The sequence below is a fragment of the Talpa europaea genome (genome assembly GCF_964194135.1).
Source record: "Talpa europaea genome assembly, chromosome: 10".
In the NCBI taxonomy this organism is placed as follows: Eukaryota; Metazoa; Chordata; class Mammalia; order Eulipotyphla; family Talpidae; genus Talpa; species Talpa europaea.
In genome coordinates, this window is record NC_140077.1 from 56,620,934 (window position 1) to 56,646,757 (window position 25,824).

The 25,824-nt window shown below is 32.8% G+C and overlaps 1 protein-coding gene across 1 annotated transcript in view; it reads left to right on the forward strand.

The window, feature by feature from the left end:
• The window catches only part of PCDH15 (protocadherin related 15), a gene marked incomplete at both ends in the record, with an annotated part of 665,703 nt that overhangs the window by 507,351 nt on the left and 132,528 nt on the right, over positions 1–25,824 (forward strand). Inside the window, 2 exons of the mRNA XM_084244834.1 lie at positions 11,462–11,602; positions 13,467–13,579. Coding sequence (XP_084100960.1) covers positions 11,462–11,602; positions 13,467–13,579 — 254 coding nt within the window. The remainder of the gene's footprint in view (positions 1–11,461; positions 11,603–13,466; positions 13,580–25,824) is intronic.

A 25,824-nucleotide genomic window follows, 5' to 3' on the forward strand; every position in this document is an offset into this window, starting at 1 on the left:
TATTGTTGCTACTGAGCAATAATAATTTTTATCTCTAGTGGTTGGCTAGATCTTGTTTAAGGTATCATGTTTGTTTTGAATGAGTGAGGGCCACCCATTTTAAACTAGAAAATAGCAATAACAAAATTCTTTTGAAATATCAGATGGAAAAACTGGGTACGGTCTTAAAAGTCAGAGAGACCATTGTTGTTAAAAATACGTTACCTATAATTAAATGCACATTGTGCAAAACTAAATGTTCTAGAGGGAGACAAAATATCTGCCATGTGTTTTTTTTTTTTCCCCAATGACTTATTGCTGTCTTACTTTTGTGACAACATTATCATTATTTATTTCATAAGAGACGTGGCTAGTGAAAGACTGATCCTTTTGGATATTAAAAATGCTAACCTTTTTTTTTTTTTTTTCTTCTGGTCACCAGAGACATTTCACTCCTAACTTTCACAAAACAAAACTGCAAGTGTAATTTCCATTTGCATAATTCTTATTCTGTGTGAAAATACAGACCAAATCCCATGATATACTATCTCTCTTTGTGGGGAGGATAAATACCTGCCAGAATGGTGTTCTATGTAAGCACATGGACAGGGACTAATTGGGATAAATAAATGAAGTTCACATTTTGCTCATTTCCAAGAAAGTGAAGTATGGGGAACCCATGAAGGTTTACATTTTAATTTTCCTATCAGTCTTTCCATTTACTGTATTTTAGGAATGTTTATATATTTCCTGTTTAAAGTAAAGCAGCTAGAATATGTTTAATAATAGCAATTTTGGCAAACTCTTAGTTGCACAAATATTCAAGATTTAGACATTTAAAACTTATTTCTAAGGTTCTGATATTTATTTTTTTTAAATATGTGTGCTCCATAAACAAATGTAAGTTCTCAATAACAATTGGTTTCAAAACCAGTGAGCATTCTCCCTGTGCCTTTTTATAAAAAGAATGTATTTTTATAATGTGAGAACAATTATAAGTGCAAGGTTATCTGTTATGTTTGTTGAGATTTTGAGAGCACTGCTAGCCTTTCAGAATTCAGACATGCTACCTAAGGAATTTCTTCTAAGGTATTTTTGCACTTGTTTTTAACAGCCTTCTCAATCATTCAAGGGGACTTTTCTTTAGAGTATTAAAAAAAGGTCAGTTTCTCTTTTTTTGGTGAAGACTTTATGCTTTATTAAAATGTTACATTATCTCCAAATATCACCAAATAATTATGCCCATCTTCTCAAAATTTTTAACCCTCCCAATAGAAGGGAGGGTTGCAATCTGTTAGCAAAGGGTATAACTTTAAAAATTAAGCTACAATTGTCTTTATCCATGATTTGCTATTGCCTACTTTGTGAGCAGTCTTTAAACTTTTCAGGACCAGAAGTGTTATAAGATTACATTTTTAACTTTAGATAACATTGCTGTTCTGTATCATTTCCCAGTGATTTCTCTGCAGATCTGTTTATCATGATTCAACACATACTGGCTATGTCATTATGCTATATTGATTTAGGTTATTGCTAGCAATATAGCAGAAATCCTGGTTTTAAAGCTCAGTGCTTACTAACCATGCTTTGCTGATCCTGGAGCATGTGGTGAGGATGTACACAGCTCACTGGGTTTCTTCCTTCAGATCAAAGCTGTTAGAAAAATAATCAAGAACTATTTTCATGATGCATGTCAGCTTATGAAAATTAAGATGATGTAGCTGCAGTGTGAGTCCCTTTGGTCTCAAATACTTAATTAGAAAGAAAGCACACCATGAAACAGTTGGGACTTGATTTTTTTTAAATGACAATAGGTTATAATTAGATTTGAAAGTGTAAATGAGTACAAAATGGAAGGTTTTATGAGACAGTTTATACATGATTAATGTATAAAGCCTAGAAAAGGCTTATTAGGTGTTTTAAAAATCTTTGTCATTTTCTTTCTTTTTTGTAATATTGACTAACAGATTACTTTCAAGAACAATTATATTGTTAACATTACTGGAGATCAATATTAGATTTAACTGTTGCAGAAGTGTTGCTTTTCTAATTAAGAAGCCTCCATGCTTGCCAAGGCTAAAGGGACATTTTTCTTTATTATAAATGGAAAAGTCCATAAAGTTTGGGTTTTAGATTTTAGTCTTTACAAAAAAGTTGCCCCATGTTGCATAATGACTTACAGCATTTTTGTGTGAGAGTAAAAAGCTCATGCCTAAGAATTCCAAGATACCCCAACAAGAGATTTTCCAAGGAAAGTAAGTGAAATATAATAGGTTTTCTCTGGGATTTACAAATATGTTTCCCCTAGCTCTTAAATGATGTGTTTTATTTTTAATTTCTTTCCAGAGGGAGAGACCCTCTGAAAGATTATTTTGGATTCTTCTGACCTGGATTCTAGGATTCAGCAGTCTAATCCAGATCATGGGTATTTCTTGGTAGTAGTATCATCCATTACAAAATTCTATGAAAGGTCACATATTTGGACAGGAGCCATACAACTGAACACATAGGCACAACATAAGAACTTTTTGGTAGTTATTGATTTAATAAAAATTAGTCAGAAAACATTTGTTTTGCACTTGAAGGGGAATAAGGACCCTATACCTCCAATATAGAAACAATGGTGTTAAGCAACATCTCAATAAAAAAGATAAAATATATTTGAATTCTATAATCTTAAAAAATATTTATTTTGAATTTAAGATTATGCCCAATACAGAGATGAAAACATGATAGTGTATATGAAAGATGACAATAAATGATGTAGCTATTCAGAGAATAGAGAAGTGAATATGTCCTGGTATGAAATGAGCCTGCTCATAATAGAAATTCAACTTTAAAATATTTCAGCAACTTATTTAAGTAAGGATGGAGGAAAATGTTATAAGAAGTGTGTCCAGTGATCACTAATTTGAAGATATTCATCATATGTTCATAGATTTGTGTAACAGGATCTAAAGTATATCCGATTCAGTTATGCTAGCTATCTAAACAAATATATTAGAACTATCTTTAGGTACTCATTTGTAGACAGAAAAAAAATAGATTCAACATTTCTTTTGTTATACATAAAATGGAAGCTTACTAAGGACATTAACAGGGGAGTGGCAAAAACAAAGATACATATGAGAAAAATTAAATTCTGGTAATAGAAATCTTCATCAGATGAGATGATAAATGAGAGCCAGGAGACAGGTTAGCAGCTGTTGCCTTCATTTAAGTATTTCTTTTTTAAAAGGTAGACAATGGGAATGGAGAAAATAGAATTTTCAAAAAGTCATTGAAATGGAAGCATTTTAGATCTTGGGCAAGAAGTTGAAGATCACAGAATAAAAGAAGAATCAAAAATAAGAGTTTCTAGCTGGAATGATAAAATCCATTATATTAGTTGGTAAAAATAAGGCAAATGTAATAATTATTTTAAGGTGAAAATAATGAAATCAAATTAGTACAAATCATACTTTAAATAATTTCAAAACATGTAAATACCATCATATACTAAATGATAAAGTTTGTCCAATCCTTTCTGCTAGCATGGAAGCTGAAATAACTATATCATGACATAGATACACTATTTCATAGTGAAGAGTAATGTTCAGCAGCTCAATGAGGAATCATAGTGACAGGGCAGACAGGAAGCTTATTGGTTGATCAGAATAAGGAGTGCAAACACTTAGTGCTGGGAGGAGGGCAGGAGACAGATGACAGGAATAGTCCAAGATTCCTTTGTACAGGTGAACAATGTCCTGAGGAGAACCTAAGGTAGACACTAGGCTCGCTCAGCTACTTTGACCTGATGTGGTAAGATAAATACAATAATGTAAACCACCTTAACCTCAGTAAACATAATTGAGTTAAAAATAAAAGGCCAGGAATGTATTAGGCAAAAAATATGGGATACTAGAGCTGAGGAATGAAGTGTGGAAAAGGAGGTATCTGAGTAGAAATTGAAGCTCTGAGAGTAAATACATTCTCCCAAAGAGAAACACAGTCTGATACAATTAAAAGTTAGACATTGACCATTGGATTTTACTCTTTTGGGTATGGGCCAGGAACTAACAGGTAAGAAGGGCCAGGAAAAAAAAAAAAAATACCGAGAGGGTAGAAGAGAAAGCTGTTAGTGATATGGTTCAAATATAATTTTCAAGAAAGAAAAGAAAATTGAATGGAACATTTTTGTTGTTGTTGTTGTTTGTTTTTCTCTTCTTTTTTTTGTTTTATTTTTCCTTTACCAGACAGGGCAAGGAGAATGAAACCAAGCTAAGTAAAGGACCAAAGTGATATGAATAGAAATTTAAGGTTAAATTGCCTCTGCTCTCTTATTTTTCATGTATATAAGTTATTTTGAGGTATGACTTTTATAAATAGGTTATTTTTTTTTTGTTTTGAACCTATCAGTTTATTTCTATTATGTTTTCTTTGAATAATTATTTGCATTCTCTATAAAAATTATTTAAAACACTGATTATATTTTTGGATCTTTTTGTAACAGCTACTACTTACACTCATTTCTATATTAAAGTATATACATGTATATATATTTAAATCATTCATTTCATAGCCCGACCCACTTGTTTTTTAGCTCTTCATTTTGTAGCCCCTGTTGATTTATTCATTCATGTCTAATTTTTCATAAGGCTGTCTATTTGTGGGCTTATATATATATATACACATATATATGTGTATGTATATATACATAGATATATAACTTGCTTATACATTAACATACAACTAGACAAACTATTATCTCTGGGTCCAAATGGCTATCCTATGCATGTACTTTTCCATTATTTTCTGATATTTGATATTGTAGAAGTATGAAGCCTTGTTAATTTTGCTTCATTTTTAAATATTTTTTCTGCTTATGCAGTATTCTTGAAATTTAAGGTTCACTGATATTGTTTTGTATCTGACATGTGATGGTCTGTTTCAATCCATAAATTTATACAGTTCATCAACCCAAGAAAGTTTTAAGTGTCTTCAAGAGTGTGGGTTCTGGTATTAAGACCGGTTTGTTTCAACTTCTGAAGTCTGACTGACCAACCTTGATCAAGTCACTTAGCCACTTTGACCCTCACTTCTCACATTTGTAAAATAAGCTCAAAACAATACCCTGAAATTTTATACCCCTTTGTAGAGCAACTTTCCATCTTCCATTTTCCAAGTTCCTGGCAACCATAACTATATTCTCTGCTTCAATGAATTTGATGGTTTTAGCAACCTCATATAATTGAGATTATGCAATATTTGTCCTGCTGTGACTAGGTTATTTCACTTAGCATAATATGTACTTCCCTGTACATATTGTAGAAAATCGCAGGATTTTCTCTGTTAAGACTAAAAATTAGTGATGTGTGTGTGTGTGTATCATAGTTTATCTACTCATCCATTAATGGACATTTAAGTTATGTTACTTTCACCTTGACTACTCTGAAATTTTCTGCAATGAATATGAAAGTGCAGGTGAAAATCTTGGATCATATGTTAGTTCTACTTTTAATTTTTTGAGTAACCTCTGCATGTTTTCCATAGCAGTTGAACCATATAAACAATTCCACCAAGAGTGTATAATGATTCCATCCATTTTTTCCACATCCTTCCTAACATTTATGTGTATGTGTGTATGTTAACTCATTGTGGTTTGGATTTCCATTTTCCTGATTATTGTTTTTGAGCATCATTTCAGATACCTGACAATCATTAGGCCTTCTTTAGAGAAATCTCTATTCAAGTTCTCTGCCCATTTTTAAGTAAGATTATTTAATTTGTCACTATTATTATAGAGATCCACCATACATCATCAAGCTTATAGTTAAAAATACTTTATTGTATATGTGTGTGTATGTATATGTGTGTGTGTGTGTATATATATATATATGTTAAGATCCTTCAGTGATCCATGGTGAAGCAGGTCTATTTTTCACATAGTGAAGGCCAGGATTGCAAACTTGTCTAACTACAGGATCACATGCAAGGCCTCTGATTATGTGCCACAGTCCCTCACGTCCATTGACCAGATCAAGAAACAGGGCCAAGCCCAAAATGAATGTGATAGGAAGTGAAGGGCTGGTTAATTTGATAAACAAAAATGCAAAGTATAACAGTAGTCTAGTTAAAAGATACATCATAACTGCATTCAAATGGTTCCCTTTGATAACAGCACTATTTACAATAGCTAAGCTTTGGAAACAGCCCAAATGCCCAAAAATAGATAAATGGATCAAGAAGATGTGGTACATATATACCATGGAATATTACTCAGCATTCAAATAAGATAAACACATGCAATTTGCAGCAACATGGATGGCGCTAGAAGGGATCATGCTCAGCGAAATAAGCCAGAAAGAAAAAGAAAAATACCAGATGGCCTCACTCATAGCAGGAATCTAGAAAACTTAAATAAGGGACCAGGAAAATGAATAACTATAAGAAAGTGAAAATCAAAATCAACAAAAATCTATGAACCAGAGACACTTTTTGGGGGGTGGGTGGCGGGAGGGGAGGGATTGGGGTCAAAATGGGGGGGTTGCAATTGTATGGGGAATATAAAAATGAAATTTATTATTAAAAAAAAAGAGGTAAGAGTGATTTGTCAGGATAAAAGGAGATAAATCAGAAGTTATGCCTAACAGATTAGTTGATGATAATGTCCCATAAATTACAGATAATATTTAACTTAAATCTCTGTCTCTGAGGTCCAAACAAAATAAAAATCTATCAATATTTATTAAATGTGTGTGTATTCAATGTAATTTAAAGTTATTAGGATATATAATGAGAATTAAAGTTATCATGTTTCCCAGTTTTAGGATTAGTCAAGAATTAGAGATTTAGGATTATGTATGGGTGCCTTGGTGGTATATATGGTATAGTAGAGGTATAATCCTACACCTCTGGGTCATATTCAGTATTGGAAACTAATGTTAGCACAACTAAAAAAGTAAATAAATAAAATAAGAAGTACAGAAATATATTTAAGCAAAAAGCAATGAAATAGTGGCAGTGAAAACCCATGAATATCTCTAGCAACAAGCCTTTATGATGCTTTAAGTCCAGACAAGAGGGAACATAAGTTTATCTGGAGAGTCAAGGAAAGTTTTGGTGAGCTGAGGTCTGAAAATGGTGATGTTTCCAAGGTGACATGGCCTGGGAGGAAATTTAGATTACAAAGTAGGAGGAAGAAAACTGAGTTCCAAAACCCAAAATTAGGGAATTTTGTCAGGAATCCAGAGAATCCTGTAGAGTCAATAGGTTGTGAAGACTGTCAATTCTTTTTGTTTTACCCTTAGAAAACTAGGGAGGTTTTAAGGTTAAGAGGATAAGTGTACTAGCTTCCAACTCTGGTTTATGTTCACTTCTGTATTTTTTTTGTATTTATTTATACATATAAAAGCTGTGGTGTAGGCAAGAGGTGTGAGGGGCTAAGAGGATTCACCAGAGTCATAGTGGGAAGCACAACAGGCAGACTGACTGAAATATGTTGCTGAGGGGAGCAGCAAGTTCACCCCTATATTTGAGCTCCTTTGGTTTTGTGGTTTTTGGTAAGGGAAGTTGCATGTATGACTTTTAACAATTTATAAAGAAATTTTACAAAGAATGTGTTGTTATTTGATTCATCAGGTAATTGAATTATGTTTACCTTTGAAAAAAATTTCTCAAAAGACAATGATAAATAATTTTGAAGTAAATATTTCTTAAAAACTATGTTAATAACATATCTGTAGAAACTAAACAACTGAAATATGTGAACATATTGTATTCAGTGACAGCCAGTGTAAGGAATTTGCTTTATATAAAAATGTTTATTCACTATGTTGTCAAAATAATCATTCTAGGTATTAAAAAGTAAGGAGGGATAAAGGAGGAAAGAAAAGCCCATGATCTCAGTAATTATATAAACTGATGTGTAGTTTTTTGTAGTCTCTTTTAACAATATTTTAGCATCCGGTTAGGTCCACTGAAAAATGAGTAAATCATTATGACTGCAACAAACAATATAAACCATTTTACAGTAATCCCTGATGCTCAATCATACTTGAGAAATTTTGTGAATTACCCTGTTACAAAATAAATCAGATTAGTTGCTTTTTAAGATATTAAAAGAAAGAATTTTGGACACCAGATAAAGGAGAAAAATCTTTGTGTACTTGAAAACAAATTACTTAATGTTTGTGTATAATGATAATAATAGGCTTAGTATTCCTTCATATAATGTAATTGTCATTACTGAGAAAATTATGTGGGTCTGAGTAAGTAATTTCTTGATAATTATGTATTTAAGAAAAATGACTAAATCAAGATATCCCCTGATATTAAGGAATTAATTATTTTGGCCCATTATAGTCTCATTTTAATTCCCTATGTTTGTAAATTTAGGCCATCTTTCATACAGATCTACAATTACTTTCTGTAGTAATTAATTATATTCTCACCATTATTAAGTCAAAACATATTGTGTATAGTACTATAAAAAAGGAAATCAAAAGTTAAAAAATGTACTGAGTAATAAAGAAAATAATTTAAATCTTCAGGTTCTATTTCCTTAATATAAATTTACATTTATTCTGTGATGTTAATTATGCATATTATTATTATACGGAAGAATTGCTTTTTGATTCAAAAAAATCTAATGTGAGCACCATCATGGTATTTTATCTGTCATGTTTCCATAATCTAGACCATTTGCCTGGTTCAGAGTATCACTATATCACAATATTGCTATATATGTACTGAATAAATTACTATTCCAGGAGTATTATCTCAGACTAATATTTATTGAGTTTTACACATGTAAAATTTAATAGATAAAAGTGTATCATGAATGTCACATTTTGGAAACTGCATAATTTTTAAGTAAGTCACATATTACCTCTAGTCATATTTGAATAGAATACTAATACTTGCATAAGCTAATTAATGAATTCATCTATTAATATATGCCATCAATCATGTCCTTCTTGTGGACAATTGGGGTTGTCAAACATCCTCAGTGTCCCTTAAAACTATTGACTAATGTCTTAAGTGTTAGTATTTGAATTATTGCTAATGAACACCAAGAAAGAGAGGATATAAGGTGAATTCTGTCTTCCCTACCTGCCTGAAAAGGAAAATGACTGTACAGCAGTTAAGGTTTATAGAAATTAATCTTATTTCCATATAAGAATAACAAAACCATTTCATTGTATTGGTACTTGAGCTTAATAGATAATTAAAACAAATGTTAATTTTTTCTCCACCTCCTTATTTTCACAGTGATCACAAATACACTTAACATTTCCTCTCCAGAGCTTATCTCCTTGTCCTTATAAATGTGAGAATATCAATGCTTAGACTCATGGAGTAATTAGGATATCATCTATGACACTGTAAATTTGAAAACAAAGTTTTCTAAAACACCAAAACTATTACTCAGAATTCATAATACTGTTCAGCAGTAGTTTAAACAATTGCATAAATCCATTTTACCACATTGTGCAGCATAGATGGTATAAGAAAGCATCATCTCTATCCTGCTAATATAGAATTATATGTTGATTCATTTATTAGAAAAATCCAGGGAATTATGTCATTTTTCTCAAAAGTTGTTTTAATAGCAGAATATATTAAATATCATACAGGAAGTAGCATGGAATATAAGGATAGAGACTTAGAAGTAAGGAAGAGAGAGTACTTTACATTCAGTCAATCCAGAAAAAAATTAAAAATAAAAAAAGGAAAAACTTCTGTGATGACAGATGGTTTCATTTCTCCAGTGCTGTATTCAAATTCTTTTTGAAAGAATATTTTCTTCCAGTATCTACTTTTTCAGAGATTTATTTTCATAGGTACTAACATCTATTTTGTGAGGTTTCTTTCCCAAACATATATCACTGCAATAATATTTACTTCCTTTCTGCTTTCAAAAAGTTCACATGTGACAATTGCAAATAGGAACACAGGTTATATAAATTTACAACTTTAGTAGTATTACACACGTAGACTTTCCCGTTTTATTCATGTAAATAACGCCCTCTAAATTTGTGCATCCTGGAAGCTCAGGATACATATATGCATAATCACTTATGATATTATATTTTAAGCATTTACTTGACAAAATATTCATCTTTTAATAATAACAACAAATAAATATTGTTTGTTCTCATGGAACTCACTGCTGTTATATGGAGATGGATTGCAAACTTGTAAATTCTTTGTAAATATATAGTTTAAATACAGATATAGGTCCATATTATAAAGAAGAGAAAATCAGAATTGACTTGACTTTGCATATGGGTGCATTTATGTGGAAGAAATGTCATTTGAGACCTGAATGTTAGAAGGAACTAGTCACACAAAAGGGTAGCAGGAAGAGTGTATGAACAACTGGAAAAGTGCTAAGATAGGTGGGAACTTGGTGTTTTGCAAAGCCAGATAGCTGAATTATTTCTAATGAACACCAAGAAAGAGAGGATATAAGGTGAATTCTGTCTTCCCTACCTTCCTGTGAGTTTGTTCATTTCTGTACTGTTAGAACTCAGCAGTGTCCAATGAGCAACTGTGAATTCATGAATCACATATATAATATTACCTAGAGTTAATCCTAGTACTATAAAGTATATCAGCATGATAACAATTGTAAGGGAATAAATAATTTACAAAATTTGCTATTTCAAATATTTCATACAATCTTTAAATTTCTCTCTTATAGCGTGACTAACAAGAAATATATGCTATTTAGTTCTGTAATATTTGCTTTTTACCATAAACTGAGTAAAATGTGTCTTCTCTAATGGCAAACTTAGACTTTGGGATTTGTTCTAAGTTGTAGTTCATTTCAATTGTCATAACTAATGCCAAGTCAAAGTTTTCAGCACCGCTGGAAGGATTAACTACCAGTAATAGGATGGTTCTATTTTCAGTATTTTGTTTAGGGAAATATAGGTGAATGTATCACTTTTTTAAAAATTTAGGAATTATATCAAAGTATGTCTTGGTGAATGAAACTTGGAATTAAGAACTGTTGTACCAGCATTTCATAATTCCTTAAAAACATCGGAAATAACATAATGTTCAAAAAGAATCAGCAGGCATAGTGTTTAGAGAGGAAGGTGAGGTCATGTAATTAAAGAAAGTGGAAGAGAAGATGCCCAAAGCAACCTTTCACATTAATAATTTTAAATAACATGATGTAAAAACATATCATTGATTCATGTCAAGTAACCCAATGAAATAAAGATTGTAACATTTCAAACTTAAAGGTAAGTCATGTAACATGAAAAATCTAGAGATCTGCTGTACAACAATATGCATCTAGTTAACAGTACTATATCAAACTCTGAATATTTTGTTAAGATAATTTTTTATATTTTAGCACAGTAAAATGAAATAATATTGCTTATCTCTCCTAAAAATTGATTTTTCAGTTGCATTTTACAAATCATGTAATGTTATCACTCCCTCTGTTTTCATCTTGTAACAGTAATGATAAATCATTTCATTTTAGGGTTTACCTGCAAGTCGTGTGAGATATAGAGTAGATGACATGCAGTTTCCTTATCCTGCGAGTATTTTTGATGTAGAAGAAGATTCTGGAAGAGTAATAACGCGAGTCAATCTTAATGAAGAACCTACAACAATTTTTAAGGTCAGTGTAGTGCTCTGTTTTATACTTTCCATTTGATGTTTAACTTTTTATTGCTTAGTTTAACAGATAAAGAGACTTCTTTGAATTTTTCTCCATTTTTATTTTTAATTTTTATTATTTATTTATGCATAAAAGAACTGGGGTGGAGGCCACAGATGCAGGAAGTGAGAAGATTCACCAAAGACAGATTGGGGAGCAGAACAGGCAGATCCACTGAAATACACTGCTAAGGGGAGCAGTGGGCAAGACAGAAGAGGTCTGCTGCATCACACGTGGATTAGCTCCCTGGCCTGGGGCTGAACTCACTGAGACCCAACCCCTAGGCCATGGGGGAGGCCCATTTTAATTTTTTAACATTATAGAGTAATATATTTTTAGTGCATAGGTATTTATGGAATATAGTTAAGAAAAGAGAAAAAAAAATCACTGAAAATCTAACATCTCGAGTTAAGTAGAATTTACAGTTTTTATCTCCATGCAAATACAAGTATATAAATATATTTTAAAATAGTATGATCATATTATTAATACTGTTTTTTTAACAAATATACCTGACACTAAATATTATCCATGCTATCATTTTAATGGTTCTCTGATATTCCATTGTAGAATATACTGGGGGTATTTTTTTTAACAAAGTAAACCTTACATAATTAGGCTGTTTCCAATTTTTTGTTATAATTATCTTTGTTGTTCTGAAATCCCTTGTGCAAATTCCATCTGCCATTTTCTTTTTTTCTTAAGATAATACAGGGGTGGAATTGTTTGATCAAGTATACATTCAAGATATTTTGTTTCCAGAAAATTTGGAAAGTATAAACTTCTATTATAAATTATCATAAATGAACTATTTAACATTTGAGTATAACCATTTTGTATGGTCATTTAAAAAAAAAAGTCACTCTGAGTGACTTTTTTTGGCCCTAACTTGGGATAATAACCAACATCAATTAACATGTGAATGTCAATGAGTAGCATGTCTCACATACTTTTGTGTATGCAAATAATTGTTTTCCTGTCTCAGGGTGACTTTTGGCTATAGTTCCATGATATAGATTGAATTAGTTTAGATTACTAATCGACAACTTCCAGATTACATGCATTGAAAAGAAACAATTAGTTTCAAGATATTTAACATTTCTTAAGATAAACATTAAAATTACACTAAATACAGATTATCAAAAAATGAATGATTACAAAAGCTATTTAAAAAAAATAAGATATTGCCTTTTAAGACAAGAGATTTTCTTTAGTTTAAAATTCTGCTATACAGTATGAACTTGGTTTATATACTTAATTGTTTTTCAGAGAGTATATATCGAAGTGTGTTAAACTATAATGATTTCCAATTCTACCCTCTAGAGTGAAGTATCTCGGCCCTATGATATTGCAGACAATTAATTCACTGGAAAAATTAATTTCTTTTTAAAAGCAAGCTAATTGAGCTTTTTGCTATTGATGTGACTGAATTTAGCACTTTTTAAATAAGTGTTGGTGCTTGAAAAAGATCATTTTTTTAGTCTAGGCAACAGTGAAATTGTAGAAAAGAATTTATATTTGGAGATATGCAGTATCATATATCTGTTTTACTGGTAGTTTTGTTTGTGTCAAAGAGTTAGTAATTCAACTTCTTTGAGTGTTCTCATCTGGCAAATGAAAATAATAATATCTACCTAGAAGGATATTTGTGAAGATGATATGAGAATTTGTGTAACATATCCTAACACAGTGTCTGCTACCTCTTAGGTGCAGAGGACATGATCATTTCTCCCTGTCCTAGAACCCAGCCAGCCAATGATTAAAAATGAGGCTTTTAATTTATTCTTGTTATAATTTTTAACATTAATTATTATTGCATTTTAAGTTGGTGGTTGTTGCATTTGATGATGGTGAGCCTATGATGTCCAGCAGTGCCACTGTGAAAATTCTTGTCTTACATCCTGGAGAAATCCCACGCTTCACACAAGAGGAATATAGGTATTGACTTCTATCAGTTTTTCCCCCCTTAAGTTTTGTTGATTTGTCACAAGTTCATGTGACTATATAATTTTGGGAGTACAACTTCCCACCTCCAAATGTGCACATGCCTCACTCATCCTCCTATCAAATTTTGTAATATTTAAATGTTTTTGTTTCATGCTCTCAAATTTAATGTGATATAAATTTATTAATGAACTGGACTTCTAATGCTGGTTTCAGCTTTTCTAAATTGATGTAACATATTTATTTTAAAAGTTGATATGAAAATATAATGATGCAAAGCATGTGGTAATTTGATGAATAACAGATGGTTTAAAAATGTTAAAAGCAAGCTTTGGGAAATATATTTTGGGATTTAAACTGCAACTGACTAATGGTGTTAATAGTGAGAAATAGTCAGTTTTTGTTGCTACCTGATATGTTATGCCATCTAATTTTGTCATGTATCTGAAACGGTATTTCACATTTAATCAGTGGGAATATGTGTTTGAGAGTATGCTTTTGTGTACACTGCATTATTATAGCTATAAAGTTCCTATATATACTGTCTTAGTCAGGTCAGGGTGCCAGAACAAAATACCACAGACTAGGTAGCTTAAAGTAATAGACATTTATTTGTCTCATAGTTCTGGAGACTAGAATCCTGAAATCATGATGCCATAATGGCCTGGTGAGCACTGTCTTCCTGACTCTAGCTGGCTGTCCTCACACAGAAAAAATTGTGCAGGTACTAATCTTAAAATAAGGCCCCACAGTCATGGTATCACCTAAATGTAAATACCTCCTAGAGCTCCCACCTCCAAACAAATTTCAATTAAGAGTTAGGGTTGCATTGGCAGGGGTCATGGTATGAAAGTATATATTTGTAGAGGTTTGCACCTGAAACCCCCAGGGCAGATACAAAGATATAAACCTATCTTACCTTAATAAGCAGTATTTGGGGAAATATTTAAAAAAAGGAGTTAGGGTTATAACATGAATTTTAGGAGAACACAGTACCGTTGTATGTGTGTGTGTGTGTGTGTGTATGTTATCCATCACTAGGAAATGAATAATTTATTGAAAAAGGCATTAAATTAAATTTACTATATTTCATGGTTGGAGATAAGTGAAAGTTTTATTATGTTTTCCTAGAAATGTGGAATAATTTTCTTTAATGATTTTATCTTCATTAATTAACATTAATGTTATTGTATTAGTATGTTAAGATCCATAGAAGATAATTTTTCACAGACATCTGGAGGTGGTTCACTATATACTGCATGTTTATATTTACTGCTTATTCTGCTTATTCTGACTGGGTGTAATCATTGCACTTCACGGCCCCATTGCCAAAGGTGTAAGCAAAGAACTGTGTGAAAAGAAAATAGCCGAAACACACAGTATTGAGAACATTTATTGAAGAGACAATTAACTGTGCCTGAACATGAGCATCATATTCTTTTTTTTTAAGATTGATTGATTGATTGATTGATTGATTGATTTTTTTATTTATACAAGCACTGGGTACAGTCAGAAGCGCAGGAGGGTGAGAGAATTCACCAGAGCCAGAGCGGGGAACAGAACAGGCAGACTGATGAAATACATTGCTGAGGGGAGCAGCGGACATGCAGGAGAGGTCTGCGTGCCATAGGGGACCCTCACAGGTGGCCAGGGATTGAACTGGCCCTGCAGTGGCTGCAGGCAGCTTCACAGCCCAGTGCTCAATTGCTGTGCCACCAGGGGAGGCCCATGAACATCGTATTCTTGAGCCATATCTTGAAAGAGCAGAAGAGTTTAGAAATTCTACATATGGGAGGATGTACCACTCCAAAGAATCAGCATATGCAGAAGTAAAGGACTTGGAAGATTTACTGAATTCCAGAATATTTTATTAGCTCAATATATCTGAACACAAATTGAAACTTAAAGAATGATGCTCAATCTCAAGAAAAATGAGGAAATTACATAATAGAACACTTATATTCTATAATTTGCATTTTGTTTCTCTCATAACTTCTAAGAACTACCTAAATATTTTAAGCTAAAACAGGTAGTGAGACAGAACAGGAGGAAATAGGTGATGCAGCTGGTAACATTGACTACACTAAACCAGTGTTTTCCTTTCACAGAAACTTTCATAGAAAATTGTTCCTTTCATAGCAGTCTTTCTTTATAATTGTCAAGCTTGAATTTAAATGATGTAATATAATTACCAGAAAATCCTACATAACACATATGTAAACCATTGATATGTAAGCTACAATTAAAACAGGAAGAATTCTTGATCAATCTCTTTTGAAGCCTTTTCTTCCTCATGTCCTTTATTATTGATTCTTTTTGTTATTGGCATGGTAACCCCTGGATTCTAATCCTTTGCAACGGAATATACAGTTTTTGCTTTTTGGAAATTTCCATTAACATGTTAAGTTTTCTCTTTCAAGAACCAAGATGGACCTATCACATTTGTATTTCTCACTAAATTTATCCATACCAGATGTTCACAAACTGAAATGTGCATGCTATTTAGATGGATACAAAATTCCAGCACAGTTTCACTGTAACAAAACGATCAACTTCATTCTCCAAAACTTCTCTATACATATCTAGTCATTCTTTGGAAGTGAAAAGAAAAAGGTGGTGCAGTATGTAATATTTCTCTTTAAATAAACACAAGAAATGGAGTCCCTTTTCTTTGAGCCTTCATTTGGAGCTCACTTCCTTATGAATAGATTAATCCTCCAGCCTCTAACTATAGCATTGTTCTTAACTCTTTTAGCTAAAATATCGTGGCATTATGGCCAAGGTTATAGATCTCAATGGGGCTCTGCTCACTTAGCTTTCTTTTTTTAATTGTCTTTGTTTAATCACTTTTTAAAAATAAAAAAAAAATGTTTTGTTCAATGACTAATTTACCAATCCCTAACTTGTCTGCATGGAACTACTAACTGCAAATAGATTCTGTTAATAAGACTGTTAATTTAGAGAAGAAAAAGAAGGCCAATTATTTGGAGCTAAAATTAAGAGCAAAAAATAAATAAATAAATAAAATTAAGAGCAGTCTCATGAGAACATGTGGAAGAATTTTTGACCTTTCAGAAAAAAAGAACATTTCTAACAATTGCAAATAGTGCCCTTGACTATCCCAATCCATATGTTATTATGACACAGAAAGGTAATTCAATATCTTGTTGCATTCATGTAAGAATTAATAGTATTGACATAATGGACTCAGTAATACCTGAGTACTGAGCAAGACTGTTTAATTTTCTTTCAGAAATACATAATTGATTGATAGAAAAAGTATTTTATAGAATTTAAAATATTTAAAATGTGCCCTACTGATACCTAGTTTATAGAGATGACAAAAGAATGATCATTGTCTTTTCTAAAATGATGATATTACAAACAGCAGCCAGCAAATAAAAATATTATTATAAATACTAATACATACTAAAGAAAAACCTACTGCTATGTCAACTATGTTTTTAATGACAAATAAATACTAGGTTATCTGAACAGTGTAAAAGTAGAAATGTGATGAAAAGTCCTTTCAAACATTTAACTACACTATGCCTCTGTTTCATTTTTAAGAGCTGCCTTTCTGCTAATGGTCCTTTGAAAAATAAATAACAAAGCCTGTAAAATTATTTAAGGATTTTACAAAGAACACACTGTATTAAATAAAATAATTTACCTTGGCCTGGTAACAGACATATCTTACATTATTGTCTTAGAATTTATAATATTGGGATATTTTATATATGTTAGGAAAGATTTGATTATGTTTTTCATCAAATCCTGTGAGCTGAAGTTGTTTCCTGATGTATTGGCTTTCAAGTAATATTTAAGTACAGGAGGAATATTATAAGAAAGCAATTTTCCCTATACCGATATATGTTTACTTTGGGGCCTACCTGGTGGCCTAGGCGTTAAGTCTCAACACTATCACCACTATGGCCTGAGTTCAATTTAGATACAGGCATGCAACAAGATACCTTTCTGTGTCAGAATAACAGATGAACTGGGATAGCCAAGGACAATATTTCCAATTGTTCCCAGTCAGGGAGCTAACCCACATGGCTCAGGAGACCTCTCCTGTCTCACCTGCTGCTCCCCTTAGCAGTGTATTTCATCAAATCTGCCTGTTCTGCTCCCCACTCTCTTTCTGGTGAATCCTCTCACCCCATACACCTCTGGCCAACATCCCAGTTCCAGGCAAAAATAAATAAAATTTAAAATATAATAATGGCCAGATTTATAGTTAAGTATACACTTGATTATTTTTGGACCATAGGACATTTATAATGCTTGAAACAGACTCAATTTGATCATCTCATGACCTCTTTAAGCCCATCTTTCATTGAATCATGTAAAATCAAGATATCATGTGCTTTAGTTATTTGTTATTAGATAAACATCTGCATTAGAGAAAACATTGAATTCTCCTTAAAGCTTTTGAGATTTGTATAACATTTCAGACTGCATAGTAATCCTTTCTATAATTGTAAGATAGCTTTCATATTATTTATAAGCATACACAAAAACAAAACTTTCAGAAATTAAAAAATCTCTACCTGGTGCATGATTCCAATTTTCATGGTCTTTCAATTTCTCTTTTTACAGACAAGAAAATATCAATAATTGTGTAGGGTATTAGAGTTTTATCTCCAAAATCATTAATCTTTATGCTTTTTCTCCTCCTTTTGCTTGAAACAATTATCTAAAACTGTTATTGGTTTTCATTTATCCATCGTTGTTGAAACACCCCCTTCTCTTTCTCAAAAGTATCCCCAGCTAGCTACCTTCAGTTTTTGTCCTGAAATAAGTCTAAGTGTCCATCCCAACCTCACATAAATAATTATACTTTCTGAATTATTACATTCAGGTGATTAAGGAGTTTTTCTCTATCCACATGCAATATCATATTTAAATTTAATCCATTTTCCGCAATTTGATTTTCAATGGAAATAGCAAAAAATAGTTAATCGCACATATAAAAATTATGTTTTCAATGTAAATACCATGTAATGGATGAAATACTTCCTAAAGAACTTTTAGTCAGTCTAATAATTTGGTGCCTGATTTCTCTAATATCTTTGCCACACAATTGACTAGTTCTTTTTTAAAAAAACATATGTTATAAGAAGTACTCCTTTCAATCTTTAGATAGTTGGGGTAATTATTACTGTATTTATCCTCTTCACTCTTTCTTGCAAGTAAATAAGATTGTGCAGTAAAAAAAAAAAAATTGCACCCTTCTGAGATCACTGTAATAAAAATCAACAAAATGAAAACAAGCAGAACTTTTCATATATACCTCATACATCAGAGATACTCATACATTAGAGATACTCAAGAAAAATGAGTAACTCAATGAGGTTACTTTAGAATTCAGAATTCAATGCCATATTGACTTATTGATAGGAAAAACAACTACTTAGGGGACAGTACATAATTTGTAGGAAATATGCCTGAGTTTTTAAGAGGAATAGGTGGGACATATGAGTTTGTGATGAAAGTTTGTCAGGATGTGGTGGCTGCATCTAGTTTCCTCTGGTATGTGGAGCGAAAGTTCTTTGGTTTATAAAAATGCAGAGATGACTTATGAAAACTAAGTTCCCTTTAAGGAAGATCTGTCTTTAAATATTTAAGGGGAATCATAGAAAACCCTCCCTGCACATTCTCTTCTTCGAGTGTCTACATATCAAATTAATCAGCATACCAAAGCAGTATATTTGGGGATAGCATGTTCTGAACTCTTACAGTCATATCTTGGGGTGATGTATTCTACTACTATTAAACTGAAATTGAGTAGCATACCTTACTTAAGACAGGTGTGGCGAGCAATGTTCTCCTTTCAGTTATTAGCAGGTTTCTTGACTAGGATTGTGCTTACTGATAAAGAGAAATGTGCATAACTGGTAGTGTTTGCCATTACTGTGAAACAAAACAGTGAAAGTAACCATGGAGCTCCTGACCTGAAAAAGTTAATTCCAGCTTTTCATACTAGTTTTTACATCCTCAATATTGACAAACTCTTCTATATCATCATATTTAAATAATAGTGACCTATAATCCTCAAGGTTTTCTTTTTTCTTTTTGTCTCCACATTAATATATTACATCTATTTAAATATTCATCTTCATTTTAATATTTAATAAATATTTTCATGTATATTAAAGTTCCATATTAATATCCCTTCAACATTTTCCTCTTTATTTTCCCTGACACTGTCATTCTAAATGTCATTAATATTTTCAATTTAGTTTGTATCTTTCAAAACACTAATATTCCTTTTTAATTCCCATAATGTTCTGTTAGGCCATAATGAGATTTAACAAAAAAGAATTTTTTTAGAGGAGATACTTATGTGATAAAAATGAGAAGGAAGTAGAATAAGGCTTGGAGAACCTTCAAACCACAATGCATCCTGACCCCAAATGAGGAAGAGGGAGTAGTTTGTATAGCAATATCTTAGCCTGCTCTGTCATGTAATAAGTTTCAACATGATGGCTGAGGTGTTCTCAAACTATGGAGAATTCAGAACAGTTCTGGAAGGGATAGGTCTTTGCATCCAGTTTCTCAATGGCGATCCACAAGCTTCCCCTAGGAAATATGACCTTCACATAGACACAGCAGTAGACTCCAGAGAACAGCAACTGAGACCTTGGTCAAATGTGTTTTTTACAGTTAGAGAAATGTGAGTCACATTCTCAATGCCTCATGTCCATAGTTGATGACAGGTTTTAGTCAGTTACCTACATGAATCTTCTGGAGAACATTTGTACTCAGGAAAAACATATTGTGTATCTGTAATTAAATCTGGACAGAAATATCAAAATCCTAATAGTATTTCAAACATATAATATTACTTGAAAATAGATTGATTCCTATAGATCAAATGAACTAGCATTTGGAAGCATGACCTTCATTTTAAGATTATGAACTAAGACTCAAACTGGGGTTCACTGTCATCAGTTTTGGAGATAAATATCTTGGGAAGGTCAACATGTCTGGAACAGATCATGGAGTCTAGGTGTGAATGTTGATTTTGAGTGGGAAAAGAGGTATATTAAAGAATTTATTTAAAAAATTACCAGGGCCTCTCCGGTGGTGCAGCAGTTGAGCGTTGGGTTGTGAAGCTGCCCGCAGCCTCTGCAGCGCTGGTTCAATCCCTGGCCACCGGGCGAGGGTCCCACATGGCTTGCAGACCTCTCCTGTCACCCGCTGCTCCCCTCAGCAGTATATTTCGTCAGTCTGCCTGCTCTGCTCTCCCCTCTGGCTCTGATGAATTATCTCACCCTCCCATGCTTCTGACTGTACCCAGTGCTTGTATAAATAAATAAATAAATAAATGAATCTCTAAAAAATCAAATAAACAAATAAATGATTACCAAAGATAATTATTCACAAATTTTCCAAGAAAAGTATGCTACAAACATACCTTTAGTATTTATTTAAAATAAAAGTGTGTGGGCCTCCCCGGTGGCACAGCGTTGAGCGCTGGGTTGCGAAGCTGCCCGCGGCCTCTGCAGCGCCGGTTCGATCCCCGGCTGCTCCCCAGCCACCGGAGGAGGGTCCCACATGGCGCGCAGACCTCTCCTACCACTCGCTGCTCCCCTCAGCAGTGTACTTCGGTCCTTCTGCCTGCTCTGCTCCCCGCTCTGGCTCTGGTGAATTCTCTCACCCTCCCGCGCCTCTGACTGTACCCAGTGCGTGTATAAACAAACAAATAAATAAATAAAGCATGCCTCTATTTAAAAATAAATAAATAAATAAAATAAAAGTGTGTAAACATTGATTATTAAACTTTACATCATTTAATGCCATATTTCTATTCATCTTTAACTATTCCTTTATTTTAAATTGTAATTTCCATAAAAATAGAAATTCAAAATTTATATTTGTATGTAGGATACAAGAGAAGAGGCAACAATTCCTAAAGTAGTTTTGTTAATCTCTTTTTTAAAATATATTATTCTTTATTAAAGTAGAATTAGATTATAACACCATATATGATTCTGAGGAATATGTTCACATCTCTTAGATATATGTTACCACACCACACCTACATCCAGAGCATCTATAAGCCTCCACCAGAATCAATTGGGATCCCTCCCTCCTTGCTTCCCAACACCCTCATAGATTCAATACAACAGTCAGATTCAAGTTGCTATTTTGTTCACTATTAGAGAAATACAGTCATTTCCCATTTCCAGTAATATCCAAATTTAATATATCAAGTCCAGAGTAAGAGTGTTTTACATGTGAATATCTTGATTTTTTTCATTCTAGTTAATTGAATAAAAAAATAATCTTGCCAATTTCTCTACTAAAGTTAAAAAAGTGATTCTTAGCAGAAATTCATTTTGTAACAGATGACAATGCAATATTTTATACAAAAAATGAAAAGAATAGATTTTATAAAGAATGATAAAAGATTAATAGTCATGTCATTATCTGTAAAAATAAAGCAAAAGTATAATCTAGAAATCTATTTTTAAATACTACGCAAAATAAAAACAATGTTATCACAATGGCCAGGTGAATGAGTAGTTACAATTTCATAGTTCAAAATAAGTAAAATCACTTTATATTGAGATACATTGCCATCATTCTTATATAAATAATGTAAGGATTTGACATTTTGAGAAAAGATGTTTAATCAAGAGGTACAATAGTTTATGGAGAAACCTTGTTATTGATTCCATATAATGAAAAAGAAAAATATATATTTTATTTTTTTAAAAGATTGTATTCATTTATGCATACAAGTGCTTGAGTGTAGGTCAGAGGTGCGGTGCAGGGGGTGAAAGGATTCACCAGAGACAGAGTGGGGAACAGAACAGGAGGATTGACTGAAATACACTGCAGAGTGGAGCAGCAACCAGGACAGGAGAGGTCTGCTGCACCATGTGGGTTGGCCCCCTGGCCAGCCATGGGTTATCTCCCTGGCCAGGAATGGACCTTGTGCTGCAGTGGCTGTGGATAATTTCATACTGCTGGGACTTAAACCCTTGTGCCACCAGGGAAACCCTGAAAAAGAAAAAAAATCTCTTTAAAAACTATTAACATAATACAAATTCACATGTAGAGAATATCACTTATTCACTTAGGTTGTTTTCTATTTTAATTTAGATTTAGGGTACCACATTAGAACTGACTTTACCTGAAGACCAATTTTCCTGTCTTTTTATGGCACTACTAAAATCTTACCACAAAGATAATGGATCATGCCCCTTTAACTATTGAAATTCTTCATTACAGCATTCAAAGGCTGCCACTCTATCCACATGGAAATTAATTTCTCCCTCACTTCTTCTAGGTTATTTATCATTTGACATTTGCTCATAAAGTATAGTTAAGCATGTCTTCTAGCAACTAAGGACTCACATTTGAGTAGTTTTATTTTAAATCCATTGTTTAGAATTTAAAGCAGCTTTTTTTACCTATAAAGTTTGTTATTAAAGATTGCTGTCTTCTCTCAGTGCATTATGTCAGTGGTAAATTTTAGTTCAAGTAAAGCATAATAGAGTATGTGACTTTTATTAGTAGTAATGCAAGAGTTATTTTGAAGTAAAATAACATAATAGAGCCCTATGGTTTGAATCCTGGCTACACTATTTACCAGCTGCCAGTCAGACATGGGCAAGTTGCTTAAGCTCCCTGAGGCCAGCATTCCTAGGGAGATTTGATTTACAAATCAGCTGCAGTCCTGTAGTGTGTATTCAGAGAACTTGATTAAGAAAGTTGTTGTGATTTTACTTAATAGGCTTATGCTAGGTGTTGGTCATGCAAAGTTATTTTTTTTATTTTAATTTAATCCTTGTTCTCAAGGAATTTTAAACACAGAAAGGAAAGAAGCAGTCCTAATTGCCAAAATCTTATGGCTTCCCTCAGGCAATGAGATAAAAAGCCTTCTATTTCTGTGACTAGAGGAAAGGCCCAAGCTTACTATATTATCAAAACAAAAGAAATGGAAGAAATAATTGCCTAAAATAAATTAGAATATGAGGAAGGAAAAAATAGATGTTAAGCAAATGTCTGTTATTTTTCTACCTTTGTGATGGGATCATTACCAGTTTCTTGGGGGAAAAAAATCCTTAGGAAATCCTAAGGAAATAATTGTAATGTAGAGAAGGAATTTCTACTCAATTAGAATGTTAATGTAGATAATTATGCCTTGAATATATATTTAATGGTTAAAGATGGTTTTTCATTATCAGATATGGACTTGTTTTTTTAAATTTCTTTTTGAAGATTTTAAATTTTAAAGATTTTAAATTTTATCCTTTGTTAAGGTTTATTTTTATTTATTTATGCATACAAGAACTGGGGTGTAGCTCAGCGGTGTGGGCCAGAGACAGAGTGGGGAACAGAACAGGTGGATCTACTGAAATACACTGCTGAGGGGAGCAGCAGTGAGACAGGAGAAGTCAGCTATGCCATGTGTGTTAGCTCCCTGCTGGGGATCAAACTCAGGCCTTAGAGGTGATAGCATTGAGACTTAACTCCTAGACCACCAGGAAGGTCCTGGACTTGGTATTCTTTATATCCTCTTAAAAGCATTATCATAAAGAAAATAACTATGTCAACTACTATTATATAGAATCATAGTAACACAGATAAAAGTCAAGTCCTTAATGGGCAGGATGAACAAAAGCCAAGACATTTAATAAAGTTCCCACAATGTCCATAAACTGGGATTTCAATTGAGGGTCAAATGAGAGAGATGAAACAGAAAAATCAAAGTTCTTTCACTTAAATTTTTCTAATTCATTCAACATTCTTGTCCATTAATTTATTCACAAACTTTTTTTTTTAAATCTTGGCAAAATGCTATGTAGAATATTCTAAGATTTAAAGTCCAATATAGAGCATAGTGACCTCTGGGAGAGAAATTGTGCTTAGTCTGAAGAGATAGTCAGCTTGTGACAGTGTTATATTGAGACTTTGTTCATTGTCACAGAGAAAATTGAAGACTGAAAGGTGTTAAACAGACAAATGGGGTACAAGTAGAAGTTTTTATAATGGAGCATCATTCTATTTCCACATTCTGTATGAAAAAATAAACTTTTGGGGTCTCCCTGGTGGTGCAAGGGGTTAAGAGGCAGCATGAGTTCGATCCCCAGCCAGGGAGCTGACCCACATGGCACAACAGACCTCTCCTGTCTCACCCGCTGCTTCCCTCAGCAGTGTGTTTCACTCGATCTGTCTGTTCTGTTGCCCACTCTGTCCCTAGTGGATCCTCTCACCCCCCCGCACATCAGGCCTGTACCCCAGTTCTTGTATACATAAATAAATAAATCTTAAAAAAAAACAAGTACTTTTTATCACCAATTTATGATCATTTAAAATCATTCATCTCCACAGTCTTCTGGTGAGTCATTTACTTTCTGTTCTTCTAATGCTGTTTGTTATTTCTGCTAAAGTTTTCATATATGCAGTATTTGCCACTAGACAACATAGTTAAACCAACATTATACACATACTCACATACACACAAATAGAGTATTAGAAAAAGATATCAGGCAAGTACAAGTAAGGGGAAGTAGGAATTAATATAATGCCAAATTATGTATAATTCAAAACTGAAAGAACTTCCCATTTATGTATATACTTTGTCTCATTAAATACAGTGTAAAATTTCTTTATTGAAATGGATAAATTCTGTGCTTTACAATACCCACATAGTGTCTAAAAGAGTTAAGATCATATAGATTACTATAAAAAGGAAGGAATTTTTGGAGTGAAAAGTGTAGTTTATTATCATTAAGCAAAGGTAATGGATATAAACAGGGACTTTCAAGGCTAAACTGAATCATGTTCATTGATAACTTTACATTTACTCAGAATATACTATAAATACTTGATGACTACAAGATGATATTTGTGAACAGAATTTTTCAATAAAAGAATTTCCTATGTGTATCAGTCATCTATCACTACATAACTCTCAATCCAAATGTAATTATTTAAAGAAACAATAATTTGCTATTCCTCATGATTCTGTGTGCTTGCTGTGTGGTACTTCTGCTGGGCACACCGGGACTCATTTATGCTACTGTCGAAGCAAAATATGCAACAGATAATTGAAGCAGGCAAGGAAGATGTCCAGGCAATTTCAATATGGAGGGGCAAGGCAAAAAATCAGTCTGAGCTCAGTTCTGCTTTAATGAAGAGGTGGAGTGTTGTTACAAGCTAGGGAAAGGCACCCTAGTCCATCTGTGTATGCTAATTGGCTTTGCCCAAAGGAAAAG